Source organism: Camelus dromedarius, chromosome 11 (genome assembly GCF_036321535.1).
Source record: "Camelus dromedarius isolate mCamDro1 chromosome 11, mCamDro1.pat, whole genome shotgun sequence".
Taxonomy (NCBI): Eukaryota; Metazoa; Chordata; class Mammalia; order Artiodactyla; family Camelidae; genus Camelus; species Camelus dromedarius.
The window spans coordinates 37,302,717-37,322,227 of record NC_087446.1 but is presented as its reverse complement, the minus strand read 5'-3'; the positions used below and the strand labels follow the sequence as shown (position 1 = coordinate 37,322,227).

General features: G+C 44.0%; 1 protein-coding gene across 1 annotated transcript in view; it reads right to left on the bottom strand.

Moving 5' to 3' along the window:
* Positions 1–19,511, bottom strand: part of STAB2 (stabilin 2) — a 133,698-nt gene that overhangs the window by 35,112 nt on the left and 79,075 nt on the right. The window contains exons 35-44 of the mRNA XM_031462915.2: positions 17,568–17,696; positions 16,099–16,152; positions 14,949–15,044; positions 13,038–13,233; positions 11,546–11,641; positions 7,601–7,646; positions 6,651–6,727; positions 5,295–5,420; positions 3,327–3,400; positions 847–918 (exon numbers count right to left, since the gene is read on the bottom strand). Coding sequence (XP_031318775.2) covers positions 847–918; positions 3,327–3,400; positions 5,295–5,420; positions 6,651–6,727; positions 7,601–7,646; positions 11,546–11,641; positions 13,038–13,233; positions 14,949–15,044; positions 16,099–16,152; positions 17,568–17,696 — 966 coding nt within the window. The remainder of the gene's footprint in view (positions 1–846; positions 919–3,326; positions 3,401–5,294; positions 5,421–6,650; positions 6,728–7,600; positions 7,647–11,545; positions 11,642–13,037; positions 13,234–14,948; positions 15,045–16,098; positions 16,153–17,567; positions 17,697–19,511) is intronic.

The window sequence follows — 19,511 nt, the reverse complement described above, 5'->3', positions numbered from 1 at the left end:
CATTGCTGGAGAAAGTCATGATTGTGTGCTGTCTGGACCCCTTCAAAGTTCTGCACACAAACATCAGCGCTTCTCTACTCTTCCAGGACATTTCATTTCTCTCTGGAGAAGATGCTTCCCACCTTCACCTCTCTCCTCAGCTCTCCACCACAGCTCCCTGCCCTGTAGCTTCTTCCTCGTTCTTCCTACACAGACATGTCACACGGGGTACATTCCCCTGAGAAACCTGGGAGACAACACGGGGGATGGTAGGGACCTCACTTGAAGAGGAAGGGCTTTACTTCTGGGGTGTCTGTGTCGTCTTTGTACTCACAGCAGGAGGCTCGGGGCGGGCAGTGACATGAACAAGGAAGGAAGGTGTGTGGACACGGCCTCTGCTGGGGACCAGTGCCTTGTGGGAGGAACCAGCACCACAAGAAGTGGTCAAGGGCCCAGCCTCTGAGTCAGACAGATGTGGGCCACACCGTGTGCTTGAGCTGTGGTCTTGGTCAGGGACCTGAACTCCTCCTGGTCTGTGGTAGGTAGAATTGTGCCCACCCAGCCCCTAAAGGTCCAAGTCATAAGCCCTGGTATCTGTGAATGTCACCTTGTTTAGAGAAAGAGTCTTTGCTGATGCAATTAAGGATCTCAAGATGAGATCATCCTAGGCTAACCTGGGGGAACTTAGGTTGGTAAATGTACTCACTAGAAGAGAAGACAGACACAGAGGTGAGGGCCACCTGAAGGCAGAGACTGGAGTTTCTCCAACATTGCAACTGGGATGTGAGGGAGAAGTGGCCCAGAAGCAGCTCTGCCAGAGGCCACCTCAACACCCCACACGCTAGACGCGGTGAAGGGAGCACTCACAGTTAAGCAGACGTCGATGAGTGTGCAGACCTTCCCGTCTCCAGTGTATTTCAATAAACAGTTACAGATGGCCTGTCCAGGAGGAGAGGAAAATGGGTCATTTCACAGATACATTCTGCTGGCTCTCCTGCTGGAATTCTACAATGGTAACTCTGTAACTGATGTTAGAAGGTCCTCTATTTGGTATTGGTAATACCTGCTCTAGACTGAGAATCGTTATCTTATTTTAGCACATTAGGCCCGCTTTACACTCGCACTGGGTTCACCTACACACTCCACCTTTGCTGCCAAGGGACTTAATTTTATTTTTTAACTTGGTCACCTTATTTGGTCCCTTGCCTTCTTGCGCCCACCTCTTTTCTCTCTTTGGTTGGTAAAGGTCCAGGTGCAAGGAAGCTAAGCCATGGTCCACTCCCACTCCGCCTGTGCTCAGCCCAGAGGCCCCAGTGCTCTGAGAAGCTAGGAGGCGGCTTTGGAGCTGAATCAGCCATGAAAACAATCAAAAAACCCACTGTTTGGCTGAGAAAGTGAGTGGGGGGGCTTCACGCTGAAGGAGGGAACACTGTCTGGAAGAAGCTGGGGACTGTCTAGTTCACCCCTGCATCACATGCACTCTACTCAGGACCACCTGGGCGTGAGGATGAGCAGGGCTGAAACCCAGCTATGCTCTAGTCACCAAGCCAGGTGCCCAGATAAGGGGCACCTGCTCCTGATGTGTCCACCCAAGGGGCGGTTTTTCTAACCCACACCAAAGCCCCCTACACAGAAGCCGTGGCTCTACTCTGATGTCTACCTGTAAGAACCTGAGCTTGTGGGCAGGGCAGGGTCAGCCAGGGCCAAGCGGCAGGTTTCCACTTCCTCTCCCTTCGTTATGGGTCCAGATATCTGCTCAACCCTTTACCAAGTCGCCCACAGGACACCCACTAGCTGCCCTTTCTGGGTTAAGGTCCTGTCTCAGAGATTGACTCCAACCCACTGCCTTCCAAATCTAGAGGCTCTGAGCACCAGAAAGCTTACAGGTTTCCCCCACTGCATATGCACTTTGCAGTAAGGACTCTCCTGAACCCCCAAATCTGTATAAGTTAGCCCAACATCAACTGTTCTGGTTTTCCCCATGACTGTGTCTGTAAACACATAGAGACAATTATTTCAAAACACGTTTTTTTTGGGGGGGAGCACTCCTTAGGTACTTGCTGTCCAGAGACCTGGCACTGAGGTCTCCGAATGGCTCAACAAAGTCAACAGAACATTCACTGGGAGCTTTACATCATCACCCAGTTTCTGATGTTTGTAATTTCCTGCTTGTTCACAACATGACAGAGAGTGAGGGAGGCAAAGCCTGGGTCCCTGAGCCTCCAGCTTCCCCACCTGAGTCTTTTCACCCCTCGAGCTCTCCCTCCCTTGTGCTGAAGCCCTCACGTGTCTCCCACCTCCCCAGACATGCTCCCCAGGGAGGCGCTGCAAGGGCCACAGTTAGGGTGAGGCGGGAAGCCCCATAAAAAAACCGGCAGGGCCCCCAAGCAGAGCCACTACTCTCCTGCCCGCACCATCCGGTTCCCTGGCCCAGAGGCTCTATCTCACTTTTCCCCTCTGAAACAGCTTGCTTACCCCTAAAATTCTATTGGCTCCCTGAGCTCACTTCTGATTGGTTATTTCCTTCACTCCTGATTGGTTATTACTCTCACTTCGGATTGGTCCACTTCCCTAACTTATGATTGGTCCATTTGTAGTACTGTATTTGCATGGAGCTCACTCCTTATTAGTTATTTCTCTCACTCCTGATTGGGCTATTTCTACAAAGCTTGTTCCTGATTGGTCAACTTGTTATACTTTATTTGCATATGATGTTGCAAAGTGTAAAACTGGCAGCCTATAAAGGCCTGTGTAGACCTACAGACAGGGTCCAGAGCTTGGAGTGTTAACTCCTTTGGGCCTGCTGGAGTAATAAACCTGAGTTCTCCAACTATCCCAGTGCTGCTTGGTCTTCTCACCTGGATCCAGGTTGCTGTCACAACTGAGCTGTAACACGTTTTTCCACAACAAGGGAATATATGACAGCAGCTTAAAAAACATTATCTGCTGCTGTGCTGCACACGTTTCAGAGCCTCAAGCCAAAGAAAAATTGTAAGATTCTGGGCATCAGAAAGCTGAAAGGAACGAGATATTGCTGGAGGCCTCGGGGCTTCTAGAACCATGTGGTATTTGCAGATGCCCACTTCTCCTCACTCTAGGGAAGTCCCTTCTCCTAAGAACCTTTTGTCCCGCACCCCCATCTACCCCCTGCCTCCCCTTCCTGCCATTTCTCTTCATTCCCAAAGAATGGCCTCTAGGGGAATTCTTCCATAATTTCCTCTAATGTATTGATTTCATGCTGGTGTTCCCTAGAGGTCTGTTCTCAGCTCCTCTCCCTCAGGCCTGGGTCTAAACACCCAGGAATTTGCTCTTAGGAAAGCTGAGGTCCCCGGGGAGGCAGAGCTCACCTGGTTGGGTCCCGTCTGCGTGCACTCTGCGTACTTGTGACAACCACCATTGTTCTCCAAACATGGGTTGATCTCTTTAAAACAAAAAGCCAACACGTGGCATGAGAACCAAACCTCATTTTCAAATAAAGACATCTTGAGGGACCAGTCAGGATGGCTAACTGACCGAGGGGAGCAGATGTCAGGTGTGATTCAGTTTTCTGACAACTCTGAAGCAGAAATAACCTGACAGGTGGGTACCAGATATGGTTTCTCAAAATCGACTCATCTGGGACAAGACTGTGTCAGCAGAAGCATGTCTGCGGGCTTGACTCTGTCCCTCTACTGAATGAAAATACGTTTTTGCAGTTAAGGACTTGAATAGAATTTTGGAGTCCAATCCAACATGCTATGAATGAAGATATGTAGGAATTAAAAAAAAAAGCATTTGTAACATCATAATGTAATTGGTTCAGAGAAGATTCATCAGTAGATACTAAATTTAAGAGGATATTTTGATGAGGAGCAGGATGTTGGCTTGCTATTAAAGTGCCTCCTGGCTGACTCTTTATTAGTAGCTAAAAGGAAAAAAGTAACTGTACAGTGGAGAAATCAGACAGCACCTTGACCAATGGTCAAACTTCACACTACACACGGAGGCACCTGGAAATCCCGAGCCTCCAGTGTGACAGCCTGGGAAGGGTGCAGTATCATTCATGTGACTTGGAATGCAAAATCTGGGTGTAATCATGAAAAAAAAAAAAACATCAGACAAACTCAGAATGAAGGACATGCTATCAAAAAAAATTGGGGTGAAGAATATGAAAATGAAAATATGTATGTATATTCATGATTGAGACACTGTGCTGTGCACCAGAAACTGACACATCGCAACTGACTGTGCTTCAATAAAAACAAATTGGGGTGTGGACTATACTATTATAAGACATCAGCATCATAAAGGACAAAATAAGGCTGAGGAACCACCCCAGATTTAGGGAAACTAAAGAGGCATGGCATCTAAATGCAACAGCCAGCCCCAAACTGGATCCTGCACTGGAGGAAAAACTGTCAAAAAAGGACATTATTGGGTCAACTGACAAAATTAGAATGCAAATGGTAATTAGATAAAACTATTATACCAATAATAAATTTCCTGAAGTTGATAACTGTGCTGTGGTTATGTAAGAATCTATCCTTATTCTCAAATACACTCAAGTACTTAAGGATAAAGGGAATGTGAGATACACACACACACACACATATATATATGGCTTACTCCCAAATAGTTAGGAAAAATGTGTGTATATATACATATTAAAGACAGAAAATGATAAAAGCAAATGAGGCAAAAAGTTAACAGTAAGGGAATCTGGGTGAAGAGCAGGTGGTCTTTTTTTGTACTATTCTTGCACATCTGTGTAAATTTTTTTTCACAACCAGAAAGTTATAATTCAGATAACTTACTATGGCATATCTTTACATTAGAACAGTATATAGCCATTAAAATCATGATCTGGAAGTACACGTTTTTAGGCAGAGTTGTTCTTTTATGTTGCTAAGCACAGTAAATACTACGCAGCATGAGATACAATTTTTTGTTTAAAAAAATACGTGTGTATATATAGCAAAATGAGATAAAACAATAGGTGAGTGGTATTTCCAGAACCCCCCTCCCCAGTATATATGTAATCTGTAATTTTTCTAGTGAAAATGTGCTACTTGTATAAAAGAAGAACTAAATAAATATTTAGAAGTTCAGTCACCACCGTAATTAATTGGAAAAAGTTTCCCCTTTCTTTCCTTTCAAAGTGATTTTTGGATATCACACACCATCACACATCACATTTCCATACCTTCCAACCTTCGCACCCAGACAATGATCCCAGCAGTGACATGTCCTAATAATAAGCGCCCAAGTATTAGGATCATTTAACAGGGCTCCTACTCTTAAATCACAGCTCTTGACGGGTGAGGGATGGTCCTTACCTCGGCACATGATGCCATCGCCGGCATAGCCTGCCTTGCACACACACACCCGTCTTCCTGGGGTGGTTCTTTTACAGACAGCCTTGGCAGAGCAGCCTCCATTGCTGATCTCACAGGCATTGATCGCTACAGAAGAGAGAGATGATTCAGAGCACAGGATGGGGGAAGAGGGGGAAAAATTGATGCATTTTTACTTGAATCATTGAGAAATGGAAGATATTTCAAAATGGCAGGGATTGGATTAAATATGGACAATTCAAAAGAATGCAAAGCACCAGATGTCTCCATTGGTGAATTATACCAAATACTTAACGAAGAATAAATACCAAAATTTCACTAACTCTTCTAACAAGTGGAAGAGAAGGGAAGATTTCCCAGTTTATTCTGAGACCAATATTATCCTGATACCAAAACCAGACAAAGCCATTACAAGCAAACTACAGACTAATATCCTTTATGGATATAGATGCAAAATGCTCAAGAAAATACTTGCAAATCAAACTAAGCAATATATAAATAGGATTATACACCATAACCAAGTGGGATTTATCAGGAACACAAGGTGATTTAATATCCCCAAATCATTAATGTAATATAGTAAATCAACAGAATTAGAGACAAAAACATAATCATCTCTATAGAGGGAGCAAAAGCATTTGACAAAGTTCAAGACCATTAATCATAAGAACACTCAACAGACTAGGAGTAGAAGGGAACTTCCTTCACCTGATGAAGGACATTTGTGAAAAATCCACAGCTAAAATCATACTTAATGGTGAAAGACCAAATGCTTTCTCCCAGGATCAAGAATAAGACAAGGATGCCTGCTCTTGCCACTTCCGTTCTACACTGCACTAAAGGTTCTGGCCAGGGCAATTAGGCAAGAAAGAGATAAAAGGCATCCAGGTTGAAAAAGAAGTAAAACAATTTCTATTTGCAGACGATATGATCTTGCCATGGAAAATCCTGAGGAATCCACTAAAAACAATTAGAACTAATACACAAGTTCAACAAGGTTGCAAGATTTAGGATCAACAGACAAAAATCAATTGTATTTCTATACAGCAGCAACAAGCAAACTGAAAATGAAATTAAGAAAACAATTCCCAGTGCAATAGCATCAAAAAGAATAAAATGCTGTGGAATACACTTAACAAAGTATAAAACTTACAATCTGGAAACTACAAACGTTGAAAGAAATAAAAGCTGACCCAAACAATGGAAAGACCAGCAGCTGCCCTGCTACATCCAGTTTCGTATCAACTGTTGGCAGCAGCTGCCCATGCAGCCTGCAGGAGCACAGATCTCTCAACAGCTCACGCTACACTTCTCCCAGCAAATTCCTTCTTCACTTGCCTGTGCAGACTGTCCCGTTCCCTTGGAACCCTGCTGCGCATTTACATGAGGTTGTGCCATCCGGATTGAGAAGGCAGCTGCAATGATAAAGGGCAGGTGGTGTTTGTACAAAAATGCACCCCACCCCACCATGGGGCTCACAATACCCCTTCATCCCCAGCATCCCAGCTCCTGCCCCTGGGACGCACTCACAGGTCTCACTGAAGGCTTAGGAGGAGAATCTATACCTAGCACAGCCCCGCCAAGGGCAGCTAAAGCTGCAGTCATCAATCACGCAAAATGCAGAGCGTGTGTTTGTAGGTGGGCACCTGCCCAAGTGTAAGGACAGTAGTTACCCATCTTTAGAGAGCTTCCTATGTGCTCTGAGCTGTGCTTCACACATTCCTTCATGTAACCCACACAATACCCCATAGCCCTAACAAGTAGGTATTATCATTATTCCCATTTTACAGATGAAGCAGCCAAGGCTTAGAGGCATTAAATACTTGACTCAAGGTCATGCAGTCTATGGACATAACAGAGGCTGATCTGAATTCAGGTCTAACTCCAGCTGCTGGGCTCATAATTAATTAGTCCACTAAGCCTCTCTGGGAGTCAGGAGTACGCAGTTGAAGTATAAAGAAATAAGGCTAGGCTGTGAATCACGAGTAAGGTTTGATAAAATTAAGGCCCACTGGGCTCCCTGTGCTTCTGTGAGAGAGTCCTTCTGGCTTGAGCTTGAGTAACAATTGGTACTTGGCCAACATGCCAGGCAATTCAGGTGGCAACTTGCTCAAAAGCCTGGATCTAGCAAGCTGACAGTGGCCTTATTATTCATTTCGTACTTAAATATACCATAAATCCTCAGAAATGGTCTCAGGAAACAGCTCCCTTAAGGACAGGGCCTGAGTGGACACTCAGGAAAAAATCCCCTTTGCATCACCCCCAAAGGGGGCCCAGAAGGTACCTACTTGGCGCTGGTGTGGCAGGTCCCCTTGCAGTCGTCTTTTGTGATCTCTGAGAAAGAGAACCAGGTAGTGTGTCAGCCCTCCTTTACTAAACCCCACTAGAGAGCTTTCTTTTAGTACTTGGTGCTAGAAAAAGATTTACTTCCTCAGAAGGTCATGCATCATGTGAACTATGTAAAACTATGTATGTGACCACGTCAACCTTTTTTAACCTGGGCTTCCAGGAAGCTCAGAACCAAATGTGTAGGTCAAATGTCCGATGGAGTGTCCTCTGTGTACCAGGACCCATGCTAGGTGGTGAGGATGCACCACCCATTCTCGGGCTTGATTTTCTATTTTATTTATACTTTCTATGTTCTTTTTCCTTTCTAGTCTGTCATCATTTTGTTATGAAGTGATACAAATAAGCAAACACCTAATTATAATATGAAAAAAATTTTTTTACATGTGCAGAAATAGCTCAGAGCCTGTCATACAGCAAGTATTCACTACCTATCTGCTGAATTAATTCCTAAGTTTCCTGGAGCAGCATTAGGTTCTTGCTCTTGGATGCCCAGCTAATGGATACTTCCTGGCAGGGAAGGATCCAGAAAGAAATAGTTAAGAGATGAGGAAAAAGCACCCTTTGGACAGGTTGCTCAGGCTAAGAGCTTTTGAAAAAGAAATATTAGGTCTGGCCAAGTTGCAGAGCAAGTCCAAAAACAGAGACCTGGCTGCAAAAGTGGTCTGTTTTGTGTCAGAGGGAACATTTACAGGCTCCAATGGGCTAGAGTAGGTGCAAAGCAATTCTCTGCTTTTATGTGTGCTAGTCCTTGAAACTGGAAACCTCTCTCCATTCTCTGTCTCTGAAATTCCAGTCATTTTTTAGATTCTCCTCTCTGAAACCTGCTCTAAACCTGTGAGCCAACTTCAGTTAATTGATAGTAACTATGTAATACACTCTTTTGAGAAGGATGGAGTTGGTGGCCCTAGGCTGGCCTCAGACGGAGGAGTGCAATGATTAATTAGTGATGTCTGACATGGCTTGGGACTGAGTTTGTAAGTGGACAAGTTTGTCTAGTCTGGTCTAGAAGCACTTTGCTTTGCACTCCTATACCACAATTTTTGGAACACAACTGAACATTTACTTCCATTACTAGAGCAGAAGCTCCTAGTACAGGGTGTGCACTGGAGACCAGGCTAGAAAACTGGGTGAGTGCCAGCTGGTGAATTGCTTTGTACTGCACCCTGCTAAGGTATTTCTCCTGGAGGCAATGAAGACTCATAGCAGGTTGTCAAGTCCTGGGGAGAGGGTGGAAAACAATACTGCTATAGTCCAAATGGTTGTGTTCCACCCCTTCACCCCCCAATCCATCTGTTGAAACTGCATGTGCTGGTATTAGGAGCTGGGGACTTAGATAGGTGATTAGATCACGAGGGTGGAGTCCTCACAAATGGGATTAGTGCCCTTAGAAAAGGGACCCTGGAGAGTGCCCTTATCACTCCTGCCAGAACATGAGAACATGACTGTCTGCAACCCAGAAGAGACCTCACCAGAACCCAGCCACACTGGCACCCTGATCTCAGACTTCTAGCCTCAGAACTGTAAGAAATGACTTCCCATTGTTTATAAGCCACCCTGTCTGTGGTCCTCTGTTATAGCAGCCATAACGGACTAAGATGCCTATGTTTTAGAAAGTTCTGTCTGGCAGCAACATGGAGTTTGGAATGGAGGGAAATAGGACAGGTGGAAGAGATGGATCACAAGGCTACTGGTGAGGGGAGCAGCAGGAGTGGGGGTGCGGAGGGCTGGAATAATTTACATCTGGTAGTAGGGAGAGGGAGGGGGAGGCTGAGAGGGTGAGCAGCTGGGGGCGGGCTGGGGTCTGCTTTCACAATAGAGAACAGGAAGGGGAGGCAGTCTGGTGGCCTGTCCTTGGCCCTGCTTTCTTCCCCTTCATGGTGCAAAGTTATACATGTCTGTCTGCTTACTGACATTTATATCTCTAGCCTCAACCTCACTCCTGAGTCTTACACCCACAAATCCAACTGCCTGCTGTACAGCGACAGCATTTGGGACCTGTCAGCATCTTCCCCAGACTCCAAACTACTGGGGCAGGGACCACACCCTGCTCAGTGCAGAGTCCTTAGTGTACCGCCAGCCTCTGATGAATGCCAGCTCAGCAAGTACCTGATATATGAATGAATGAATGAGCTAACACCTCCTGGGCATCTCCACCCAGATGTTCTCTGGCACCTCAAACCCAACCACCCCCAAACAGCACTACCTCCCAACTTTCTCTTCCTAAATCGATCCACCATCCACACAATTGACCCCTCCCTCCCTCTTCCTTTCTTCTGCAGCTCCAGTCGCCATGTGCTCCTGATTCTACTTCATCTGACAATGAAGTGCCTTCATTTTCCCTGCCATGGTCAGGCCACTGTGTTAGTTCAGACTGATTAACTGCCTCCTGAAAACCTGTCACAGCCTCCAGGCTGTTCCCTGTCCCTTTAAATGTGGTTGGTTCTCCCATGCACCATGCTTTTATCAGCATATAAATGATAGCCAAGGGTAATTTATGATACATTATTCCAGATTATCCCTGGCTGTCACTGATGCGTTGATCTATTCTAGGGATTCTCCCAGGCTGTCTTCCTGTTTATGTGAGCCCATTGCTTCCTAATCCCCTTTCCCAGGCCCTCTTAAACCCTGGCTCTGCACCCCAGCATTTGATATCTGCTCCAGAATGTCTCCTTGTCTTGGGGCCATTTGCATCTCTGACTTGAGTGTTTCAGTCAAATCTGTGTTCCCTTGATTTTAGCATCACCTTGAGCTTTGGGTAAAAGCACTCCCTCTGACAACCCCACATCCCTGGAGCCCTCATTGGGCTGGCAGGCATCTGAGACTCATCCCCAGCCCCTACTCCGGAAGAGGGGGACTCTGATACCTGCTTCCAGACGGTACTCTCTCCAACTAGTGTCAGAATGATGTTTCTAAAATGCAGAACAGATCAGATCAGATTGCTGCCCTGTTCAAAACCCTTGACAGGCTTTTCGTTGGCTTTAGCAGAAGGTCCACCATCCTTAGCCTTTGGGGATCTGACTCTCACCTATACCTCTAGCCTGTCCTCATCTGACTTCCCTCTTTTTCCCTATATTCCTCTCACTCTGCAGTCTTTGGATTCTGTAAATGTGCAGAGCTTTCCCACTTCTTTGTACTATTCCAGGAGTTCCTTTCAGCCTAAAACTCTCTTCCTTCTCATCACTCTAACCTGGAGCACATTAGGAACCATCAGAGAAGTGGGGGTGGGGGAAATGGGCCTGCTCAGACCCCAATGGTGAAAGAACAAATTGATATAATCTTTGGAAAACTTGGCAATAAGCAGCAAACTTTTCCCCCAAAGTGCAAACTTCTAACTCAGAAATCCCATCTGAAGGAATTTAACAAAATTATTTAATAAGACAAATACAAATATATACATGTATATTTATACACACACACACACACATACACGTATATATGATGCTCATTGCAGCATTGTTTGCGATAGCAGAAAATTGATTTTAAGCAGTATGGTAGTCAGATAATGGGATATTATGCAGAAATTAAGAAAAAATATTTCTCTATTTTTATTCACATGGAAAGATACTGATTTTATATTGTGAAGCGAAAAAGTAGGTTACAAAACTGTGTAGAATACAGCCCCACGCACACATCTATATGCCTAGAAAAAGGTTGCAAGGCTAAAACAAAACACTAAGACTAGTTTTTTCCCTGTCTTGGGAGTATGAGTAATTTTTGTTTTCTTCTTTCTGCTTCTATTTTATAAACTTTTTTGCTGCAAGCAGGAATTACTTTATTGCCAAAGGAAGACATAAAGATGTCATTTCTATTTTAGAGGAAGAAAATGTAGCTGCTGAGAAGGGAGGCTAAGAACAGATCGTAAGTGTCGAAAGGCTGGCTCTTACCACTATCACATTTCACTCCTCGCCAGCCCACGTCACAGTCACAGGAGCCATCCCCGGAGGGTCCTTGATTGCATCTCCCATGGACACAAGTACATGCTAAATGGAAAAACACCCACACATTGTCAGACTTCTGACCTGTGTTCAACAACTCATTTATCACTTAATACAAAGGTTCACTTTGGTGCACTTAATTCTTCAATCTGCTCCCAGGTGGTCGCTGTTGTTACTGGGAGGGCTGGATTCTCAGGAAGGGCAGGGGCATAGGAGGTAGAATAGAGAGGGCTAATATGTGAACCAGGTCATGCTTCAACCAAAACCGCCACTTGGGGAACATATAGCACTGTGGGGCAATGACCCAAGCAGTGTGATTGTATCCTTGGCTGAGGTTATGTGGGACCCCTGGGGATGGAACCATGTTTGTTCCCTAAGAGTAGACTTCAGAAAAATGTCTAGTAGTTTCTATAAACCCAGCATGGCACTGCCTTCTTCAACACAGAAATGCTGATTTTTGTTACTCAGCAGTGTCATGAGTGAAAGCGAAGGACACCTTCCTTAGGAAAAAGCATTCAGCCTTGGGGGTTTGCTGGACCCTGTGAGGGTCATCTATGGATCCTAGGTGAGGAAATCCTGCATAAGTGTAGGTAGATAATTCTTCCATATAACATAGAAAAAATCAGCACTACAATGCCAATTATATAATATAGGGCCTGATTACAATGATTCAGTTACATACTGACTTTGTCTGGCTTTGACTAACTAATGAGAAAACAGTGATAGCCAGGTTAATGGTATGGTTTTTACTATAAGGTAGAAAAAATACTTTGTTTTCTCATGGATTACGAAACCCCTTCTCCCAAGTCAACCCTCTCATAGGTGTTTGTCCCTGGGCACAAAAAAGTCAGGATGAGAGAATGCAGATGACTCAGCTAAACTAGATCACGATTTTTGTGAAAACAAACTTAGAGCATGTGGCTGGCTGAGGATGAATCAACAGATTGATCTTCATGCAAAGAACATGATTCAAGAACAAGGCTTTGAGTGAAGCAAGCATGCATTCACATTTCATCAGGTGTGACCCTGGGGGAAGCCATTCAACCTCTTTGCCTTAAGATCCTCATCTGTAAAACAGAGATCAGACTACTCAAGTATATACAGTTTCTGTGTGTATTAGATGAATTAATGTGCACAGAGCTGCTTTTCAAACTATCGAGTGATGTCCAAAACTGAGAGTATACCCATGAGGACCAGTGCAGGCAGGCAAATGCAGAAATGTGGGTAGGTTGGCAGGTCCAGGTTAGTGGCTGAAACTGTGTGGAATCCCTGCTAATGCAGATTACACAACACAGAAGCTCCTGTGATTCATGTGATAACAGGGGATCCCAGCCTGCCCTGGAGGCCAGCGGTTAGGGAGCGCATGCAGAGTCACTCTTTTCTCCTGCACATCTGGCTGGTTGTGGGAGCCCGCCTGGGTGGGTGGGGCGAGGGATCACACCTTGGTCGCAGTGGATGCCGTACTTGCCCTCCGCGCAGGTCTCGCAGGCCGTCCCGTTGAAGCCCTCTCCACACTCACACACGCCCGTGCCATTGATTCCATCCAAGCAGATCCCGTTCCCAAAGCAGACGTTCTCAGCTCTCCCTGGGCAGGGCTGGCACTGGGGGCCAAAGTAGCCCGCACAGCATTCTCTCGTCTGGAACGGAAGGACCGGGCTGGACTGGGACAGGGCTACCCTTCCACCCTCTGGTTTCATCCAGCTGAGGTGCACAACTCCAGCAGGTGGGACTAGATGTGTGCCTGTAGCTTTGACCCCACATGGAGGGGATTGTGAGGACCGGGGACAGAGTCCCCTGAGAACCAGGTGAGGCTATGCAATTCCCAAGGGTGCCAGGAACAGCATGGAGGCTTCTGCCGAGGAGGTGGGAAGGAGGGGAAGGAAAAAGGCAAGCAGGAGTAGAGGATGAAGAAAAGTGAGAAAGGAGAGGCAGCAGGAACAAAGTAAAGAGTAAGCCAAGAAATGCCAGAGGGGCCCTCGCCGTCCCCAAACTCGGACCCTTTGCGTTGTATGTTATTTCATCTGGTGCTGAAGGTGGGAGGCCCAGGTGGGTGAGCCCTCTGACATTCTGTGAATGACTTTCTTGTAGTTCAGGGAAGCCCTTGGGCCTGCCTTTGTTCTTTTTTTTTTTTTTTTCTTTCAAAAGGAAAACCAGGTTTTATTGCGTTTCTGATTAAAAATCAGTAAATACTAGTTATAAAAGATTTACTCGATACAGCAAGGTATAAAAAATATTCTCATTTCCCAGAGATACTAGCAACATCCACTTGGTCCATAATCTTAATATGTGTAAGTGTATTAACGAAGATCCTGTTTAGCACGATGCTAGATGGCCTATTTAAAAATGCTTCCACGAATACTCCATTTTTATTTAAAGGAATTCTCAACTTGGTAGTATCTTTCTAAAGCATAGTCATCCTCATAATTGCTACACCTCTCAAAAGCAAATGGTCTCCCCGGTATTATATGGCATGAGCCTGCCTATGTCTCCCATCAAGGAAGGCTTCACTGCTCACCAGGTTCCTGCCACACTGGTCCTCCAGCCCTGAACACATCCAGCTGTTTGGGTCTTCATACAGCTCCCCTTCTTCCTGGGACTCTCTTCCCTGTGCTTAACAGGCTAATTCCTTCTCCCTCTCCAGATCTCAGCTTCTTTGGAGAAACATTCCTTTAGATTCCCCTCAATCTAAAGAACATTACTTTCATGGATCTCACCTTGATTTGAAATAAAACCCTTGTTTACTTCCTTGTTTACTGTCTGTCATCCCCCTAGGTAGCTCTGGGAGCCTGCCTTTATCCTTGAGTGGATTAACAGGCAAAATCTCCTGTCAGCCCCAAGATCCACACCTTAAGAGCCAAACCACCTTGCCTCTATATGGTAAGCAGGGGCTATGTCTAATCTGGGAAAGAAGGGCAGGATGTCATAAGGAATTTTCCTGCAGATTGCAAAGCAACAGCTCAGAGGTACCTAGCTCTGGGGTCCCACTTTCTAAATGCATGTTCTCTTTCCTTAAGGAGTTGCCCATTTCTTTTCTCTTTTGCTTACAAGCATGCACACAGGGCATTTCACCCTGCTGTAAGAACAGGGAAATCCTCTTAGCCTCTCAGTCCCTCGATCTCCTCATCACGCAATGGAATACTGCAGCTTTCACCAATGTGCTGACTTAGAGAGCTGTCCTGACTTTCAGTGCTACCACTACTGCTACTTTGAATGACAATGGTAATGAAGATAATGAGGAGGAAGAAGAGGAGATGGCAGAAAGGATACGGGCAAAGGCACTTTGCAAAGTACAACATTAAATTTCTCAATGCTGCCGCAATAATTACAAGGCTGACTAAATCATTATACTCACGATGACAGTTTTCACACATTTTGGCTGGCACCCAATGAACAGGGATCGCTTGCCCATGAAATAAATGGTATACAGACATCTCCTTGTCTCTTCACCCTATGAAATAAGAATGATTATATTATTTATTATATTCCTCAGTTAGGAAAAAGTTTTTCAGTTTCTAAAAGCAAGTAGGTGGGTGATACATTGCTGTCTCTCTAACTGAAATGTTCTGGGAAGGGAGGGGGCTGGCTTCTTGGAGTTGCTTCATAAGACAGAAAACACAAAACACAATGTTGGCTGCCAGAACACCAGGTGGCAAAATATAAGATAATTATACCTTTGGGGGGTAATCTGTAAAAAGAACTTTTCTCTAGAAGATGAACTCAAGCCAGATAGAATCCTAGTGTAAACCTGATAAAAATGTCCTTCTAACACCACACATTGATTGAGCTGAGGCTTGGTTTCTATTGATTGATTGATATTCTGCCTTGGCCTCAGAAAAGATTAAGGCTGTTTACAAAGACTCACAATATTCAAGATTAAATGAAAACTCAAGTGAGAGACAGTGTTTTTACTGTTGTAAATTACTGTCATGCTGTGGAGGGTGCGTGAGCGTTTATTCTTTGTAATGGTTGGGGCATCGTCCAGTAAATTCATGTAAAAGAAGTAGCTTTCACAATAAATAGCTACAAAAAACACTATTCTTGGGTAATTAATTCAAAGACATATACCTCCCCCCAAGTCTGTCATGTGTTTCTTAGAGCAAGTTAGTTGTAACTTCCACTGTAAAAGGGAGTCAGGCTGGTGGAATTCATCCTGGCTGAATATGGTGTGGATGTGAAGTCTGCCTCCTCTGATAAGATCTCCTGCTCCAGTGCTCAACTGGCTACTGAGATATGAAAGACATAGAGGGTGAAAAATCCCTTCCTGCGTGTGCATTGGTTGAAATGAATGCTGCTTCTGTTTATTTATTAATGAAAATTTTACTTTGGTCCAAAAAAATGGATTCAAGACTTCAGAAAGATGCATACAATATAGAAAGTAAAATTAAATTAAAACCCAGTGAAGGAATGAGGGCAAAGAAATGAGATATGCTTGAGATTTATTTTCTAATTTGGACCTCCCTGGGATCTGTAAACTATTACATTGAAGCAGGCAAAATACTTACTAGTGGTTTAGTTCCAAATGGGCAGATTGGCTGAGGACACTTCCCACACTTTCCCTTGTTAAAACAGAGGCAAAGTGAACATTTCATAGTTATTATCATTATTCCAAACAAGGCTGCAAATATTTTCCAGACCTCCAAGCTGAAGGTTTTAAGGTATAGAATTGAAAATCAGAAGCCCATCTGATCAATTCTTTTAATGTCCTTTGAGACAAGCACTTCAACTACTCCCAGTCCTGGATGTTGGCACGTTGCTGTCTTCACTATACACTTTTGTAAAAATCTGAAGTATAGCCGATTTACATTGTACAGCATAGTGATTCAGTCATACATATCTATACACACAAATATTCTTTTTCATATTCTTTTTCAATATAGGTTATTATAAGATATTGAATATAGTTCCCTGTGCTATACAGTAGGACTTTGTTGTTCATTTTATATATAGCAGTTTGTATCTGCTAATCCCAAACTCCTAATTGTTCCCTCCTCCCCTTCCACTATATACTTCTGATGCTAATAATCCTGTAATCTGTCAAGGTCTTCTCTCATTTAAGTCCTAATCCCTTTAACAACAATCCTCATTTACTGAAAACCCACTTTTTAGTGAATCGGGCCAGATTCTGAGAGTAAATGATGCATCACACACAGTGCTCAGCCTTGGGAGCACATGGTCCAGCTGAGGGTTCAGCGTGGAGATAACATACACTATTATAAAACAAAGAGCACAAGATGAGAATGACAGACATTTTCGAGTGTGACCTGCTCCTAAAACAGGGGGAAGCCAATGTGACTAGTTCTTAGCTTGGCACCTATGGGACGGGAGAGTGTGGTCATTCACAGTTCTGGCTTTGGGGCCAGACTGCCTGAACTTAAACTCCTTCTCTGACACTTGCTAGCTCTGTGATCCTGGGTATGTTACTTAACTTCTCTGTGGCTCATTTTCCCCATCTGCAAAATGGGTATAGTAATAGTACCTTCTCTGTAGGTTGTTGTGAGGACTATATGGGTTAATACTCGTAAAATGCTTAGAGCAGTGCTTGGCATGTAAACAGTGCCCAATAAATGTCACTGAAAGATCCTACACTATCCCATGGAGATAAAAGTCTCCATTACTGCATCCTGTATTATACTGAAAGGATCCATTTCCATCTTTTCACTCCAACTAGACTAGGCTTGGCTAAAACCTTCCATGGGTGCACCGTGCCCCCTTCCTGCCAGGCCTGGCATACTTTCCTTCGAGGAAGACCACAGCTTCAGAATCCTGCTCAACACAGCCCTGCGGGCAGCCTTTCCCAGACATGCAGGGCACTAGTCTCACTTATTTTTGCAGAGCCACGGCTGAATACACACCTCAGCTTTCAAGGATATTCACCCTGTGACACTCTATGACATGAGTCCTGTGCTTTCAAAATTATAAAACAAGAAGCCAGCACTCTTCAGTTGCATCATTGGCCTTGGCTATAACTTACTCGGATGACAGTTGTGTCATTAATATCACATCTGTTCTTCTGAATTTCCAGAACTTTCCCCAAGCCATGGATCACTCCCTTGTCAGTGGCTGCATTGGTGTAGTTTATCGGGGCCTCATTTACGTAGAGCTGTGAACAAGAGGATTAATTCTAAGTTTTTCTTATAGTCATTTTAAGGGAAATAGGGAAGATGGGGATGGGTATCAGTATGACAACAGCCTAGGAGGTACTCTAGTATTCACCTGGAAGGTGGCATACTGCAGTGGGAAGAGCTCTGGCCCAGGAGAAGGGAGTCTGAGTAACAGCCCTGCATCTGGCGCCTTCTAGCTGTGTGAGCTTGCGCCAGCTGCTTTTCCTCTCTGAATCTCAATTTCCTCTTTTGCAAAAGGAAGAGATTGTTCCAGGTAATCTCTAAGGTTTCTCTCTCTCCTTCAGATGATTGGTTTTTGTTAAGAAATTCTGACTCATGATCATGATGTGAGTGCCCTTGGAAAAATGGCTCCATGGATGTGCTTGACGGTGCTGGTCACTGGCGGTCCTGGAGGTGTGGAAGCCTCCCAAAACCAAGACGTGGAGAATGAAACTCAGTGTCCTTTCAGCATCTCTCTACTTCTTGGTTAACTGGCAAGCACCACTCAGTAAGGTGAAGTGATTGTTATATCAGAATAAAAATAACTAGCATATTGAAGTGTTTCAGGGTTTGTAAAAAGTGTTCCACCAGCTCGCATCATTTTCCTGTGTGTGGAGACTGCTCAGAGGTCACAATTACCCCATGTTTCCCTTCGGGCTTCTTTGAGGTTCATGGTATGTTTGTATTGTCTCTACCTATTGTGTCTGTAAGCATCCAAGACACAGGGACTAAGTCAGTATCTAAATGCTGCTAACTCAAAATCAACTTTGAGTTGTAATTTGTTTTGTTTTGATTTTTCGTGGGAGGATGTCTTAATGATTGCTTAATGCAAAATTATTAAAGCCACTAATTCATTAATGTAACTAATATAACTGAAAACATATGGTTCTTTGAAAAATTGGGGCTGTGTGTGTGTGTGTAGGTGCAGCCAGGGCTGAGGTTGGGAGACAGGGGTATTCTTTATGGTACTAAACCGATGTCAAGTTTATATCTAACAAGGGTTTAAAAATAATTAACAACATCCCCCAAACTCCCCACTGCATCAAGATTAAAGTGACTCTTCCTAAGTGTTTTAAACTTGAACTTCCACTGAATGTTAAAGTCCCTTATGATTTACTTGGAGTCAAATGAACTTCCATTGGATGTTGGGATAAATCATGGCTCAGGTCCACAGAAGGGTCCAGGGTCTGTGTAGATTTGGACAAGAAGCAGGGAGCCATTCCTGGTGTCAAATGGTAAGTGCAACACAAATCTGTAGAATTCCAATATGCTGAGCTATTTCAAAATATCAAAATAGCAGAACTTCTGATGCAGTAATACTATTAACTTGGCATTAAAAAAAAAGTCTGAATTGTTCTTATTGCAAGATGTATCTGGAGAATTACGAGCTGCATTAAAAGTTTGAACTGAACACAAGTCTACTCATTTAGAGAGCATTTTTCTATATCTCCATTGTCCTAAGAGAGAGTAAATGAGTATCAGTAAAAGCTAAACTTCTATTGTCGTCTGTATATTGTAAATAACTTTGAACTACTTGTCTATTGTAAGATAAAGCCTCTGTTGTTAAAAAAAAAAACCCAACAAACTCTAGATCAAAGGCTTTCCAAACAAATGGAAAATAAACATGATAGAATTGAAATTGATTCAAGTATCTGCATGGGAATATTCATTTCTACATGGTGAAATTAAAGATGATACACATAAAAACAAAAACAAAAATGTAAGATCTTTATAAACAAAAACCTGCCTTACCTGGAAAAATAATAAAATGTATTTAAAAGGATCTTCTCAAAATTATGACACAATAGGTAAGA